This window comes from Drosophila pseudoobscura, chromosome 2 (assembly GCF_009870125.1).
Source record: "Drosophila pseudoobscura strain MV-25-SWS-2005 chromosome 2, UCI_Dpse_MV25, whole genome shotgun sequence".
NCBI lineage: Eukaryota > Metazoa > Arthropoda > Insecta > Diptera > Drosophilidae > Drosophila > Drosophila pseudoobscura.
The window spans coordinates 30,335,059-30,350,080 of record NC_046679.1 but is presented as its reverse complement, the minus strand read 5'-3'; the positions used below and the strand labels follow the sequence as shown (position 1 = coordinate 30,350,080).

The following is a 15,022-nucleotide window of genomic DNA, read 5'->3' as shown; positions in this document are numbered from 1 at the left end:
GATATTCGGTTTAATATTACTAACTAGCTAGGAGCTTCAGCTCTGAACACATAATTTTATACAATTGATGAATACGTTTTCTTCAAGATAGGTTAACTGAGAGACTCCGTTTTATCTCAGTGCTTATAAAAAAAAGGATTAAACTAAAAAGGTTAAATCATGCAACGCAAGTGTGTTCATTTTTCGATAGGTGTTGGTGTCAACGGAAAGAGGGGTTGCGCAATCTGTAGATAGATTGTAGATAGATCTCCTTGTTTTTAGGCTTAAGATAGATAGTGTCTAAGTTTTAATGACCCCATCGATAGATAGTACAATCGATACATGACCACTAACATACGCTAACGCGTTTTTTTGGTCATCTACGATATCGCTATCGATAGCGGTTTTATTTTAAGCTTCAAATTCAAATTTTTACAAGCAAGCCCTGGACAATCATTCAAAGAACACTTTGCCTAAAAGATACAGAAGACATCCCGCACCATGTGCCGCTTTATCAAATTGATGTTGTACGGCCTCGCGTTCAGCTTGTGCCTCTGTATTTTTGTGTTTATTTTTGCGATGATTCTGCAGCAATTTCGAATGAATGCCGAGCAGCCGACCGTTTCGAAGCCTCCCAGCCTGATCATAGCCCCTCTGGGACGCATTGTCGGCCTGGAGAAGGTGATTATGTGGGGCGAGATTGAGGAGCAGTCATCGTACACCCTCCAGAAGCAGATTGATCATCTCGTGAGCAAATACGGCTTTAGGGGAGAACACCGCTTAAGGGGATGCAATTTGGATCACGCCTGGGGCTATCTGTCGAATACTCCCTGCGTACTACTAAAGCTGAACCTTGCCCTCAACTTTGAGGCCGATACCTACAGCGAACGCCGCTCCCTGCCCGATGCGGCGCCCTCGGCTTTGCGCCACTATATGATGGAGACCGCACCCGAGAGACGCTCGAATAAGATTTGGGCATCTTGCGATTTCGTGACCAAGAATGTAGAGACGACACTCTCGTTTGTCCCCGAAATGTACTACGATGCCGATGGCCTGTTCACCAGAGAAAACTTTTATGTCGATCCAGATACCCCGGAAAATGAGACTGAGCGGGTTACCCATGAGGAGCCAGGCTTTCGTCGGGTCATTGGGGTAAAGTTTCACAATCTTCCGCCGAACAAGCATGTCCACGTCACGTGCTCTGTGTGGGCTAGGAACATCCCATTGGACTATGCCACCGTGAAGTTTGTGATGTACAGAGTGGATCCGAACGCCCACATTGAAACACTTGACGTTCTATACGATGAAATAGACATGCATGATAATTGATTGATAGTAGGCATACATATATGCTGCCTGCCATACACGTTCTATCTATAAATTCATATTTAAGAAACAGCAAACAAGAAAAACACTGTAACTCTCTGAACAATGCCCGAGGACCTGATGATCCCTGCGGGGCACTACAAAGTGCGAAAGCGTTTCCGCCAAGAGGAGGTAACGCGCAAGAAGCGGGATATTCCCTGGCAAAAGAAGGTCTTGGACCTGGACAACAATCAATTGTTTGGCCGTACGGCCTGGGCGTGGTTCAGGATCGTTGGCTTCTACCTCCTTCTATACTTCTTGATTTTCTTCCTCGTGGCAACGTGGTTGATTATATTCCACTACGCGATTATACCCAAGGATCATCCCAGGTGGATGAAGGGAGCGCCGGGACTGTCCGTTGTGCCCAGCAACACCTCCACAATATCCTGGTACACTCATCTGGAGAAGAAAATCTACCCGATAGCCGACACCATCGACAATGCCCTGAAAAACCTGTCGGCCGATGCGGCTACGTTCTTCCACGAGTGCAACCCGGATACGCTCTGGGGATACGGTACAGCAAAAACTCCCTGCGTCTTCGTCAAAATAAATAAAGTGTACGGCTTTACGCCCAAAACGTACGACAGCGTCGATGATCTGCCATCCAGTGCGCCCGACGAACTCGACGACATATTGGGCAAGTATGGCGGCAAGAGCAGGATCTGGCTGACTTGTAAGGTGACGAAGGGTGCGTCGCCCACAATTGTCTACATTCCGGGTCCCTACTACGATGCCTCCAACAACATGAAGGGAGTCACGCGCATGGTAGCCCTCAAGCTAACGGAAATGCCCCAGAACCAGGAGGTCAGTATCAAGTGTGTGGTCTGGGCGAAGAACATGCCCGTTGATGAGAAGATCCCCGGCAAGGGAAACGTCAAATTCTCGCTTCGTATGCGGGTAGATTCGCAGACGAGGGACTTCTCTGAATCTAGAAGGCTCCCGTTTAAGCCAAGGGCTCCACGTCCGCATATCCGAAAGACCACCAAAGCCGTTCAGAAACCGAAGAAAGCCAAGAAAATTACAGAAAGTCCGAAAAAGCAGGAAGAGGAGGATGACGATGACGATGATGAAGACGATGACGATGCGGAGGAAGAAAACGAAAAAGAGACCACTACTCGGAAACGAGTAAAACAGAAAGTGACAGCCAATCCGAAAAGTAAGAAAGTGACGGCGGTTCCGAAAAGAAAGAAAGTCACGCAGCACTCTAAAGAAGAGGATGATGAGAATACGGAGGAAGAGGAGGAAGAAGATGATGAAGATGAAGAGATCGATAATCAGGAAGATGAGACAGAGAAACCCAATAAAAACAAGGCGCCCAAAAGCCCGAAAGAAAAGAAAGTGACGGCAAGTCCGAAAGGAAAGAAACTGACGGTGCGCCCGAATAAAAAGAAAGTCACGGAACGTCCAGAGAGAAATGTCACAAGAGATTCGACAGCTCGGTCAACTCAGAAACAAAAGAAAGTGAATCCGAAAAAAGCAACGGTGACAAAAAGTCAGAAAAGAAATCCAGGGACGGTGACCCCAGAAGAAGAGGAAGATTGGGAGGATGAGGAAGAAGACGAGAACGAGACGACTACTCGGGCCGCCCGGAAAAAACCGAAGGTCAAACCAAGTTCGAAGCAAAAGAAACCGACAAGGACTCCGAAAAAACAAAAGGTGACGGAAGGTACGAACCAAAAGATAGAGACGCACCCTCCAAAAAAAACCAACGAACCCACTGAAGTCCCACCGAAACCAAAAAAGCGAAAGGTGACCGAGAGTCCGAAAACAAAGAAGGTGACAGGAACAACAACTCCAGGGCATCCGGTAGGTGAGGAGCCACCAGTAGAAGAGGAATTTCTTCCAGAATTGACTGAATTCAATCCATACTTCGAGGACTTAAGCACTATTGAACAACACGATACAACAGACGAACCACTTTTCTATTGAAATGGGAATATCGTTTTAAACGACCAGCCTTGGGAATTTTCGCATCATTATCCATCCTACAACAGGAAAATTTATATTTAAGCTATTGAAATTATAGTATTTTTCATTAAAATCGAAAAAAGCTTCTCTGACAACGTAGGGTATAAAAACTTGCATAGGGTCCAACGATTGCAGAAACTAGTCAGAATTATTTTGCGCGGTTAAAATAGAGGGAGTGTTAAGTGGGTTAAGTTTTTCATCGGTATATTTATGGTATATTTCTGAGGGTCAGACCGTCGCACTGCTGCTCTCTCCGCAACGAAAATATGAGTCTTAATTTTGAATAGCCTATAAAAAAGGGTATGGACACAGGCAAAAACAGCCAAGGGAAATTGCAAGGTTCGTACGAACCTCACCCCGCCGTGTTTTGATGAACAATTTACCTTGAAGACAAAATCGGTTTTTTGATTCAAGGTATATTCGGGAAAGGGGTGTATTTTACCTTACATGCGAAGCCTTTTCTGGGCCGTTTTGCCTGCTATCCATACCCTCTTTTTCCTCCCATCATGTAGCAAAACGTAGCAAATGTGTAGTTACCGTGTAGTGCTTTTCAGCCCAAAGTTTTTTCACAGCAATTTCTCAGCGGGCGGATTTGATGATTTTGACAACAACAAAAACAACAAAATACACATAACTAATAGTACGGACGCGCAACGTTTTTCCGGCGATTAGGCAAACACGGTATCTAAACAGTTATATTGTACGTCTGCATTTTGATGAATAAATTTTGCCGCAAAACCAACTGATTTGCGACTGTGTGTGTTTGTGTGCGTGCGTGTTGTGTGTCAGCGTGTGTGTGGGGGCATATGACTCGTGTTTTTTAAAAAAATCAAGAAAAAACCAACTTAAATGAAATTGAAACGCCGCTCGTTTAAATTGTATTGAAAAGTGAATGAAAAGTAAATGTTGTAGTTTTTTGGCAGCCAAACAAAAGAGCACCCTCTTCTGGTGTGTACCCCTCACAAGGCAACCGTTTTGTTGCTAAGATAAATTAAATATAGAATAAAATGCGTGTTTGAAGGCTGCGCTGCTCTTTGAGTGCAAGTGCATTTATTTATAGTTCCAATTGAATATGTATGGAAAAGAGAGAAATGCAAATTTAATTTATTTCTGTGCTCTCTCTCTCCTCTCTCCCTCCCTCTCAGCGTTTTCGAAAAGTGAAATACAAATTTGGAAAAAATGCAGATCAAAGAATTGTGAGTATTAATTTCAGTACCTAATTTATGCATAAATCTTCCAGTTGAAATATTGAAATGACACAAGCAAAGCCGCAAAATACTTTGTGACAAATCGATTTTGTGCTCGCTCCCGCTCTCTCCCTCCCCCTCTCTCTGTGTCTCTCGTCATTGTCGCGTGTCAGTCTTTGTTGTTGCTGTTGGTTTTGCTTTTCTGTTTTTTTTCTTGTGCATTTATTTTACCGCAAAAATATGTTTTTCTTATCAGAGCTAGCTGTCTGCCACGCTCTCTCACTCTCGCATTCTCTCTCTCTCTTGGGCTAGCTACTCTCTTGTCCAGGTGACGTAATGAGTTTCAAGTTGGAGGCTACGTAAGCGTCTTTTCACTTATTGGCCTCTCTCGGCTTCAACCATATTTCTCATTGAATTTCTGTGAAATTCATGTGGAATCCGACTTTCAATTTGTTTAAGCGCCGCTGACGCCGCCGCCACTGCCACCGGTGCCACGTTGTCAATTTCGCATTATTGTTGGCGGAGCAGTGACTCACTCTCGCTCTTTCTCTCCCCCGCTTCCACCTCTCTTTTGCGTTACCAATGCTTTAATCAAACAAGTTGTAAAATAAATGGTCGATAAGATTTTATTGGTTTGTTGCATAAACTACGGTCTATAGCACATAGGGTTCTTAGTTTTTGGGTTCGGGATCGGTATACAAATGTCCCTCAATCAGAAAATTTGATAAATGTGCCTCCAATCAATGCTATAAACGCCATAAAGATTCTCTTTGCAAATTATTCACGTCTCTGCCTGGAAATCAGTTGCCTCCGCTCTGGCTCTCACACTCCAGCTGGCCGTCCCTCTGTGTCTCTCTTTTTCTCCCACACTCTCGCTCTCTGACATTGATATTCATGATGGGTATTTGGGGGGAATAGACGTGTATCTTTGTCACCAGAGGTGGTATGTAAAAGCCAAGTGCACTACAGTACATTGTTCTACTTTATATATTATCAGCTTATTTCTATATGCTTGGAAGGAGATAGTGGAGCCGTAAAAAATGTACTAGCGCATGGAAATAATATACCTTTTTGTGCTGCAGTGATTGCAGGGCATCCCTTAGTCGTAACTCTTGTTCGGGCATTCTTATTCGTTTTAATTTATGAACGGAAATTGCCAAAAAGGCTGCAAATTGAATTCCTCAATTTATTGTATAATTGATTTTGCCTCTTCTGCCAGCAGATGCCACGTGAAGGTTAAGGAATATTGTAACCATTTGAGGACACGTTAGAAGGTTAACCCTTACAGATCCATTATCAATTTAAATACATCGCAGCTCTTACAATCACTTACATCAATCGGGAGAGATTGTAAAGCAAATTGATAAAGGGATTATTTTTGTAAGTCGTATCAAAATCTTGTAGGGACCGACGACCTGTGGGGAAAACTTATATGGGGCCGAATTTTACCAAAAACTGTATCCTATGGGCTGCGCAAATATTGAACTTTTCGCCAATAACCTATCCGTAAACCCACAGAACACATTTGCATATTTGCAAAAAATGTTTTTATGGCCAGATTTTTGGCTCTCGCTGAAGTGTAAAGCAACCATTTGGTTGCTGAAAATTTCAACGCCTTCATTAAATAGGAAATGAAAAATGCACGAAATATATAAGTATGTACGTATGCGTGTACACACGTATTCCCAAGTATAGTATGATGACTGCAGGCTGATAAACAATTTGAAATTGCCTCCGGGACGAATGGCAAAAATGAATCGAAAGCAGCGGAGCGGTGAAAATATTGTACAATCAACGCGAAAGCCATAAACCAAATAACCTGCACTTTAAATGTGGCATGGCATGCTTAAATGTTGTATGTTTGTGTGGCATCTGCAATTCCGCGGATAAACATCTCTCTCCCTCTTCAACAAATTAATACTTTAAGTGCCGACAAGTGGGGGAGGGAGTACGGTTTTATTGATAGTCGAATGGGAAGTGCATTTATAATAAAAATCGCATGCTCCTCTCATAGAGTGCACTACAGTGCGGTTCGTAGCTATAGGATTACATTTCGGATAGGATATCATTTGTGGTAAATCAATATTTGTAAATATTTCTTTGGTATTTATGACGAGGAGGAATTTAAGGGATTAAGTTTTTGCAAAAATAATCATCAATCATTCTTTGGGTTTAATTTCACATAAAAGGGTAGAGAAAAAGCTTCGCTAATTGTTCGTTATTTAGTTATTGAATATCATATTTGATTTCTCACATCTCTCTTTCTCTCTCTATCTCTTTTGGATAAATAGATTTCACTGTATTCTATTTGTGGTCTCTCTCTCTTTCTAATTCTTTCAACTTTGATCTCTAAAAGCTGAAACTGGTTTTCAATGTCAGCATGACATTACTCTGGCGTGACTCTGGAGTGACTCTGGCGTGACTTTTACAGCCCCCCCGTACAGGCGTACTTTGTGTCCCAGACATATCTTGGGGTCGGCCCCCCTCTGCCTTCTCTCCACTCTCCAATCAATTTGAAAATGGCACGAGCTCTAATTTCAGTTCCGCCATTTGTATTTTCCATGTACTCGTTTCGTTCTCTCTGATAAGATAACACGGAAACGTTTGTGACCCGTTTGTAGCCGTTTAGGCCTCTATGTGTCTGTGTGTTATCATTACACGACTCGAATGTATTGTACTCCACAAATTGTTGGTAATTGAGTGTGACTGATGGTAGATCAGATGGCCTAATGCCATATGCGGGCCCCGTAGAGACACAAAAAAAACAAAAAACGACGACTGTTAGACAAGGTTAATCCCAAGGCAATCGTGGGGTTTTTTTGGGTTAAGTTTAATTGTAGGTTTTCACAGGGGGTGCTTATGACTTTGACCCTTACCCACAAGAAGAGAAGGCAGAGTTTTGGAGAGTATATTTGATGTGGTTTATGGATTGGAAAGTGTTTTCTTGTAGGGAAGATATTGTTCGACATTCTGTCTTTCGATTTTAGTGGTATTTCTGAATGGATATCCTAAGGAAACTCTTGTCTCCAGCCTTCCATTGATGGCCTTTTTTTCTTCCCTTTAGCTTTAACTTGATTTTTTCATCGATTCAATGAATCATACCCTTGAAAGAAAAACCAACCTTCATTATACATATATCATATATGTGGGATACAACCTCTCCCCTTGCCACCAGCCATTCTCCCGCTTACAATCTCTCCCCATGACATCTTTTACTGCGAAGTAAATCAATTATTACTGTGCTTCAGTTCAGCCTTCAATTGTCGTCCGAGTGTGGCGGCCGCCCACGAAGCGACCGCAAGAGCCATGGCCAGAAGCTCTCTCCCACCTTTTCCCCCCCTCTGACCCGTCTCTCTCTCTCTCTCGCAGCTCGAGTCAAACTCAATCTGTCCCACTCACACATTCACTTTCCATTTTCAATTATGCCAACAAAAGCAAACAATTTCCCTGCTTGTGCTTGGCCACAGGGGAAGAGAGGCAGAGAGGGAGAGCGCGAGACCCCCTTGAGGGTTTTTTCTTTCGGCAACTTTGGTCTCATTAAGAGAGCACTCTTCCTCCCCCGCTGCTCTCTGCTGCTGTTATTGTTTGTTTCGTGACTCGGTTGACTTTTATTTATTCACTCTTTCTTTCTTTCTGTCTGTCTTCTCTTATTCTCGCCGGCGACAGTCCTTAAGCAAACCCCAGGCCCTTGTAGCCCCGCCTCCTCCTCTGCTTTAGCTCATCGCATATGTGGCGATTTCTTTTGTACTTTGTTTCGTGTTGTTTTGTTTTTGCATAATTTCTTTATTGCTTTCATTGTGTGTCACTCGCACATGCACTGAGAGAAATACAGAAAACAGTGCATTAACGCCTCTGGCCATTGGAATTATTTTCTTTGGGTGTCACTGTTTTTTCTCCCAGTGCATGGGAATTGGAGGACTTTGGCGTGTCTCCTATCGTTTGATCTTTCGAATTGGGATATTTTTGACCCAGTTTGTACATAGATATGTTGTTTCTATTATTTCTTTCGCTCCCTTAGGACCCCGCCCCTTGGCAGACCCCTCTGGAAATTTATTTACTCGCATATATGTATCTGTATCTCTATCTGTATCTGGTTGGGACACAAACTTTTGTCACAAACTATTTGGGTTTTTGTTAGTTCTTTTGGGGGCCTTAATATTTTCTTCTTGTTTTTGATTTTTCGGATTTTATGAGTTTCTTCTTCTCGAAAGAAAACTTTCCAAAAAGAAAGACAAATATACACAGGAGAAATAATTTTTTATTGCCAATTTATTTGTGCGACGAAAACTTTTACAATTTGAATTGATTAAACGATGAAATTTGATGAAAAAAAAAGTTTCGAGTACCAGTTTTGTTCAGAGTAATTGAAGGATTAGGAAGGAATATTTAAAGAAGAAAAACAACGAAACAACAAAACCACATAAATGTTATGGATAATTGAACTGTCAATAACTTTGAACTTTAATTAAAGAATAAATAAATGAACCAAGAGCCTTGAAATCGAGGGAATCTCTCAAGGGAAATTCATATTTTTTGTGTGTGTTCAATAAATATTGATTAAAAGTGGGGTTTTGAACTATGAACTCTTTAACTTGAATAACATCTTTAAGAGAGGTTTTAACAGTCGGCGGCACCTTCGAAAAACTCGACCTGCAATTTATTTGCCTTTTCTAATTAGTTTTGTACTCGCGAATAACTTCATTAACAATTAAGAGGTGGCATTAAAAGGAGGTTTTAATTTACCTTAAGCCCTAGCTCTTTCCCCCTTGATGGGGAATCCCTGGCATGAGCTAAGTCACAAGTTAAACACTGAATAAAAAGGGGGCAGGGGCAGGGACAGCACACAGCGAACTTTAACCTTCTAGGGGGCGAGGGGGGATGCATAGTTTGAGGCAACTTTTCTGGGCGACCACGCCCACCAGTTGCTCTATTCGGATGGCAATTAGGAAACACATCATTACAAGTGTCAACAGAAGGGCCAAAGGGTTAATTGCGTCTGGAAGCAGCAGCGGCCGACAGCAGTCTCCTCGTCAAACAAAGCACCAAAGTTCCCAGCTTCTCAGTTTGATTGTTCCTCGTGTTTTGTGTGTTTCGTTGTGGGGGGTTAAAGGCAGCAACAACAACAACAACAAGACCAAAATGACAGCTCATAAACTTGGGATGGGGCCAAGACGGTGCCGTGTGGTGCTTTATGGCCAAGGAAAAGCTTTGCTTTGCACCTTGATGTGGCATGCCGAACGTCGCTTGGCTTCCTGCCGCCATCCTGCATTATCACCAGGGGAGCAATTTAACCCTTTATTACTACCTGTGCAAACGTTTCATTTTCCCCGTGACTTGGGCTCCTAGATTGCAGTTTCTTGGAAAATAACTTGCGCAAAATGTGGCCAAAACGTGAACTTCCTCTTTGGGGAGCATTGCCAATCATGTTTAAATGGAAGGTTTTGGTGGGATTTTGGAACCATTTCTCGGGATTTGCTGTAGCTCTTGGAATGTTCAGGTTACATTAGGGGTAATCCAAAGAAAGGAAAGTGCATATCCACTTCGTTGAGCGGCTGCGTGTTGCCTCTGGTAAATATTTTCTGGCTAAAATTTGTGTGCAATTAAATTGTCCCGCGTCCGTCCCCCTCCCCGAACGACACTGCTGCGGCATGTGGCACCACCAACAGCCGCAACAAAAGTCAGGCAATGCGAAAAAAGTTTCAAGGCTGTGGCATAATTATGCTAAGGACCCACAGCACACTTCCTGCAGCCCCATCTGCAACCCTTTTTTCAATGTTTTTTTTTTTTGGTAATTAGAGGACGAATGTGTGTGTGTGTTGCACGTTTTGGAGGCTGCCACATGCAAATGGGAAAAGCTTTTGGGGCGGCACTTTTGTCGCTGGCTATTTTCGGTCAATGCATATTTATGTGTCGGCTTTTAATTAAAATGCGAGAATTTAAATTATGCTGCAGGTGGAACGAAACGAGTCGAAACGAATCTCAACTTTGCGGCAGATACGTATACGCCCGAGTGGCGCTTGAAAGTGTGGCAATTATCAGCTAGAGTGTTTGCCCCATCAAAGTGCTTATCTTACGTACATACATATGCATATGTATCTGTATCTTCAGAAAATAAAGTAGTTGCGGCTAAGTGGCGTGTGGTCTGTGGTCTTGTGGCCATTAAATAAAGTTATTTCTAAGATTTCCTGAGCAAATACTTTTGTGGCTTGTGTCAAACCCCCAAGTAACCCTTCCCATCCTTCAGTAGAGTATCGGAATGTCCTTTTATGCACAGGGCCTGCATTTAATTAAAAAAATGTTATATACACGTACACACGATATATACATATATAAAACTTAATTAAAATCTTGTAATGTTACCTTTTATGCCTTCATTCGCTTATGCCCTCTCTTTCTCTCTCTCTCTCGTTGATATTTCTCCTTGCAGCCGCGTGACTTTGCCATTGACTGTGGAAGAGGTAAGAGAGGAGAAGGAGGAGACCCGCAAGCCGCTCAGAGTTAATGAAACTTTTCTTTTCTTCTCTTCTTCTTTTTTTTGTCAGTATCAAGTTGCACAATTGTTCTCAGTGGCCGAGGCGTCGAAGGAGAACACAGGCGGTGGCGAGGGCATTGAGGTATTAAAGAACGAGCCCTTCGACAACTTTCCACTGCTCGGTGAGGAGCCACTTAATCCTGTTTATTCTACCGATGATCCGTATAATAATCCTTGTTTGTTTTCTTGTGTGTTTCCTGCAGGTGGCAAATACACTTCCGGTCAATATACATATAAGATCTATCATCTGCAATCAAAAGTTCCAGCGTACATAAGACTATTGGCACCCAAGGGCTCTCTGGAGATCCACGAGGAGGCATGGAATGCATATCCCTATTGTCGAACAATTATCACGGTAAATGGACTAAGGGGTCTATCATCAATGGGGGATGTGGGAAAAGCGTGGGGGGGGGGGAGGGTGATCATTAGATTTATGACAAAAATCTGTTGTTTTGATTTATCGAATTTCTAGAATCCCAAATTCATGAAAGATGCCTTTAAAATAATCATCGACACGCTGCACGTCGGCGATGCGGGCGATTCAGAGAATGTAAGTCATGGATCCCTGACAAAATGCCACTAATTTGTGTTCCTCCTTTTCTCCTTTTCATTTAAAATCTCATTTATCGCCATATATCGACTAATATCAATCAATCAATCGATCGTCCATGCAATTTGCTTGTGTGTGTGTTTCCCCACTAACGTTTTCCTTTGGCTTGGTTTTGGCTTTTATGGTTTATGGCTTATGGTTTTTGATCTCTGTACAACTGTTCTGTTCTTCTGTTAATAAGAATCCTGGTTATATGGACAAAAACTTTCTTATGCATATCGAATCAAATCATTTCGACAATGACCTTGGCGATCTACCGAATGTGAGTGTGTGCGGTTGGCCGTGGCCTTTAAATTCTATATTTTGCTACATTTTTGTTTCGTTATTTTTGCTTATCCATGTGCATGTCACTCGCTAGACATATATAGAATCGCTTTCAATGTCTTGAATGAAATTGTCTTAAGGTCTCTGTTCTGTTTGTGATCTGTTTCCCCTTTGATCTATTCCTACTGTGTGTTGCAGGTGCACGAGCTGACGCCGGATAAGCTGAAAGCACGCGAAGTAGTGCACATCGACATTGCCAATGATCCGATATTGCCTGCAGACTTTAAGCCCGAAGAGGATCCCACCACGTAAGACCTCAATCTATATGCCCATAAACTGATTTTAAATGGCTTTTCCCCTTGCCAGCTACCAGTCAAAGAAGACGGGACGTGGGCCCCTGCTCGGTGCCGATTGGAAAAAGCGTGTGGATCCCGTGATGACCTGCTACAAGCTGGTGACATGCGAATTCAAATGGTTCGGCCTGCAGACAAGAGTAGAGAATTTCATACAAAAGTCAGAGCGACGCCTCTTCACAAACTTCCATCGGTAAATGACACCCAAAAGGGAGCACTCTTAAGCTCTTAATTAATCGAATCTTGTGCCTCTGCTATATTTATAGCCAAGTTTTCTGTTCTACTGATCGCTGGTACGGTCTAACAATGGAGGACATTCGCGCCATCGAGGAGAAGGTCAAGGAGGAGCTGGACAAGGCGCGGCAGGTGGGCGAAGTGCGGGGCATGCGTGCGGATGCCGATTAAATATATTGTAGAAAATTGTAAAACAAATTATATAAAATGTGTATTGTAAAAAGGAGTAAAACAACAAAAAACTAAAAGGCAAAGCAAAACAACAAAATGGAGATACAAATTGCATAAATAAATTTACGTTATAAAAACAAAGAAAAACAAAAACAAAAACAAAAACAAAAAACACCAAAACTGAAAATCGAAAATCGAAAAGCAAAAGCATTAACGAAATGAAAGCAATTTTGAAGGCGCGGCGGCATCAACACCACAAAAAAGAACACCAAGTGTATGACAAGAAAGTACGAGTAAGAAATAAAAGTTTAGTTACATAATAGTAGCGCACCCGACAACAAACAAAAAAGAAAAACCAATTCCAGAAACCAGAAATTGCAGGAAAATCCCCCCTCAAAACCTGCGGTCGCATGTAAAATGTATTCACGGAAGGGATCCCGCATCCCGATTCGTTTTTCCTGCTCCTTGTAATGGAATTCAAAATGGAAATTGATTTAAGTTGCATTTTGTATAAATTTTGAAATAAAACCAAATGACAGATTAATGTAAAAAGTTAAACACACAAAAGCCACCACACCACACATTCGAAATGAACGAATAAATGAGAATCGAAAGGGACGGGAGGGAGGGGAGTCCAGGGGAATGCCTGGAGGCGGGTTCGCAGAGCATTTTGAACATGTGATTTCTATAGAAGTAGGGAGAGACAGACGGAGAACAGATTGTTGAGGCATCTCAACAGATAGATATGAGCATTCCATGCAGTGCAGTGCAGGGTTTATTTGCATTCATGGTTTATGCATCCTGCGGTCTGCATTTGATTTGCATTTCAAAAGTCAATGTAACAATCTGCGGAGTAGGCGGGGTAGCTGGAGGCTCGCTGGTGGTTGTGGGGCAAACCACTTGCCTTTCATTGGGTTGAAGGACTTAAGAAGGATCGTGATAGCCAATAGTTTTCTTCGAGCATAAACAAACACTAGAAAACTGCCAATATCTACTCGATAAAAATGCCTAAAATTATACTAAAAAAAAAAAGAAAGAAAATAAAACCACCTTAGACACACAAACACACAATCCAATCCAATCCCCACTTCTGCACAGGACACGTGTCTCTCGCTTCAAAGAACTTTTTACCATCTGCCGCTACATTTTCTGCTCAAAGAAGGAAGGAAGGGAAAGAATACCTTATACATACTATGTATCTACCGTGTATATCTATATCTATCTATGAAACGTCCATTTTGCAACTAAAAAGAATCTATACCGAACAAAACAGAAACAAGAACTACAAGCTTTTTAAATGATCTTAAAGCACACTTACACACAGAGACAGACAATGCACCCGATTAAAGATTAAAGATTAAAGACATTAACATTTAACATTAAAAGGCTACAAATGGATATAATTGAACCTCATAGGCTTAAAGCATTCAGATGGACATCAAGTGGGATTTAAGTGCGGGGGGAATATTGCATGCGGCACTCCATGGATTGAGGGAGCAGCTTTTATTTTTATATCACTCAAACAGACGAACAGACAGACACAGATACGATAGCCACTCGGAAAATATATACATAAACATAGTGAATGCATCGGCATATGTACATACATACATCCATATATACACTTGAATCGAGGAGTACTTTAAAAATATAATAACAGCAAAAGCGAAATGCGTTTACGAGATATATACAACATACAAAATACTACCTATATATATATACATACCTATACATATATACATATATTGATTCCATAATGTATAAAAATTGCCTCAAATTGTTATTTGCTGTGTGAGTTCTCGTTCATGCGTTGGTTCGTTGGTTAATGATTGATTGATTGGTTGATTGATTATACATACATAGATACTTCTCCTCTCTACTCAATGTGCGTGCGTTCGCCTCTCTAAATGTGTTTACTGACGTGCTAAAAAATCCTCGGCCGGATCGAGGTTAAGTCTTTAGAAAACAAAAAAAAACTCCAAACTGTCGAGGGACTCAAATTTCAAACAATAATTCCTTTATAGGTCCCATCCAGCATCCATCGTATAACCCCTACGTATATCTATAATATATTTCATTTGTATGGCACCACACTCTCACCCTCTCCGCCCCCTACACCACACACATCTATTAGAACGAAGAATACCAGAATTTTAGGCATTAAAATAAAATATACACCACAATTTAGACAAATTATAAGGATATACATACTATATAACGATTCATTCTCATTACATAAAAAAACCATCAAATTCGATTTCAATTTTTGAAATTAATTCGCGTTCAATTTTTCTCGAAATAAAGCTAAAAACAATATAAAAACTAAAGGAAAGCCCTATTTAATTAAAGCTGTTAATTA

General features: G+C 41.7%; 3 protein-coding genes and 1 long non-coding RNA gene across 9 annotated transcripts; 3 read left to right on the top strand and 1 right to left on the bottom strand.

Moving 5' to 3' along the window:
- The first annotated feature begins 413 nt into the window (after nucleotides 1-413).
- Nucleotides 414-1,336, top strand: LOC4803244 (uncharacterized). Its single transcript, XM_001359980.4, has one exon. The coding sequence runs from the start codon at nucleotides 481-483 to the stop codon at nucleotides 1,306-1,308; it is 828 nt and encodes a 275-aa protein (XP_001360017.4). The 5' UTR covers nucleotides 414-480; the 3' UTR covers nucleotides 1,309-1,336.
- On the top strand, nucleotides 1,314-3,426 carry LOC4803243 (ABC transporter F family member 4). The gene has a single exon (XM_001359979.4). The coding sequence runs from the start codon at nucleotides 1,411-1,413 to the stop codon at nucleotides 3,271-3,273; it is 1,863 nt and encodes a 620-aa protein (XP_001360016.3). The 5' UTR covers nucleotides 1,314-1,410; the 3' UTR covers nucleotides 3,274-3,426.
- A 414-nt stretch (nucleotides 3,427-3,840) lies between these two features.
- vib (phosphatidylinositol transfer protein vib) lies at nucleotides 3,841-12,740 on the top strand. 6 transcript variants are annotated; one of them, XM_015182874.2, is made up of 10 exons: nucleotides 3,841-3,993; nucleotides 4,458-4,508; nucleotides 10,927-10,957; nucleotides 11,042-11,153; nucleotides 11,235-11,386; nucleotides 11,504-11,581; nucleotides 11,823-11,903; nucleotides 12,104-12,213; nucleotides 12,272-12,451; nucleotides 12,525-12,740. In XM_015182874.2, the coding sequence occupies exons 2-10, from the start codon at nucleotides 4,492-4,494 to the stop codon at nucleotides 12,661-12,663; spliced, it is 900 nt and encodes a 299-aa protein (XP_015038360.1). In that variant the 5' UTR covers nucleotides 3,841-3,993; nucleotides 4,458-4,491; the 3' UTR covers nucleotides 12,664-12,740. The 6 variants fall into 6 exon arrangements, with proteins under 6 accessions (XP_015038360.1, XP_015038359.1, XP_015038363.1 ...); XM_015182873.2 differs by having other exon boundaries at nucleotides 3,843-4,012; XM_015182876.2 differs by lacking the exon at nucleotides 3,841-3,993 and adding an exon at nucleotides 4,108-4,260.
- Nucleotides 3,894-6,314, bottom strand: LOC117183235 (uncharacterized). Its single transcript, XR_004468367.1, has 2 exons — nucleotides 5,567-6,314; nucleotides 3,894-5,503 (listed from the first exon to the last, which is right to left on the bottom strand). It is a non-coding gene; the product is annotated as an uncharacterized lncRNA (long non-coding RNA).
- Nucleotides 12,741-15,022: the final 2,282 nt, after the last annotated feature.

What these genes read in the sequence shown, in the direction of transcription:
- vib (XM_015182874.2), top strand. An exon ending in ATTGTCGAACAATTATCACG is followed by an intron (nt 11,387 to 11,503) that starts GTAAATGGACTA and finishes TCGAATTTCTAG; the next exon opens with AATCCCAAATTCATGAAAGA. An exon ending in ACCTTGGCGATCTACCGAAT is followed by an intron (nt 11,904 to 12,103) that starts GTGAGTGTGTGC and finishes TGTGTGTTGCAG; the next exon opens with GTGCACGAGCTGACGCCGGA.
- LOC4803243 (XM_001359979.4), top strand. Translation starts at nt 1,411, where the DNA reads ATGCCCGAGGACCTGATGATCCCTGCGGGGCACTACAAAGTGCGAAAG.
- LOC4803244 (XM_001359980.4), top strand. Translation starts at nt 481, where the DNA reads ATGTGCCGCTTTATCAAATTGATGTTGTACGGCCTCGCGTTCAGCTTG.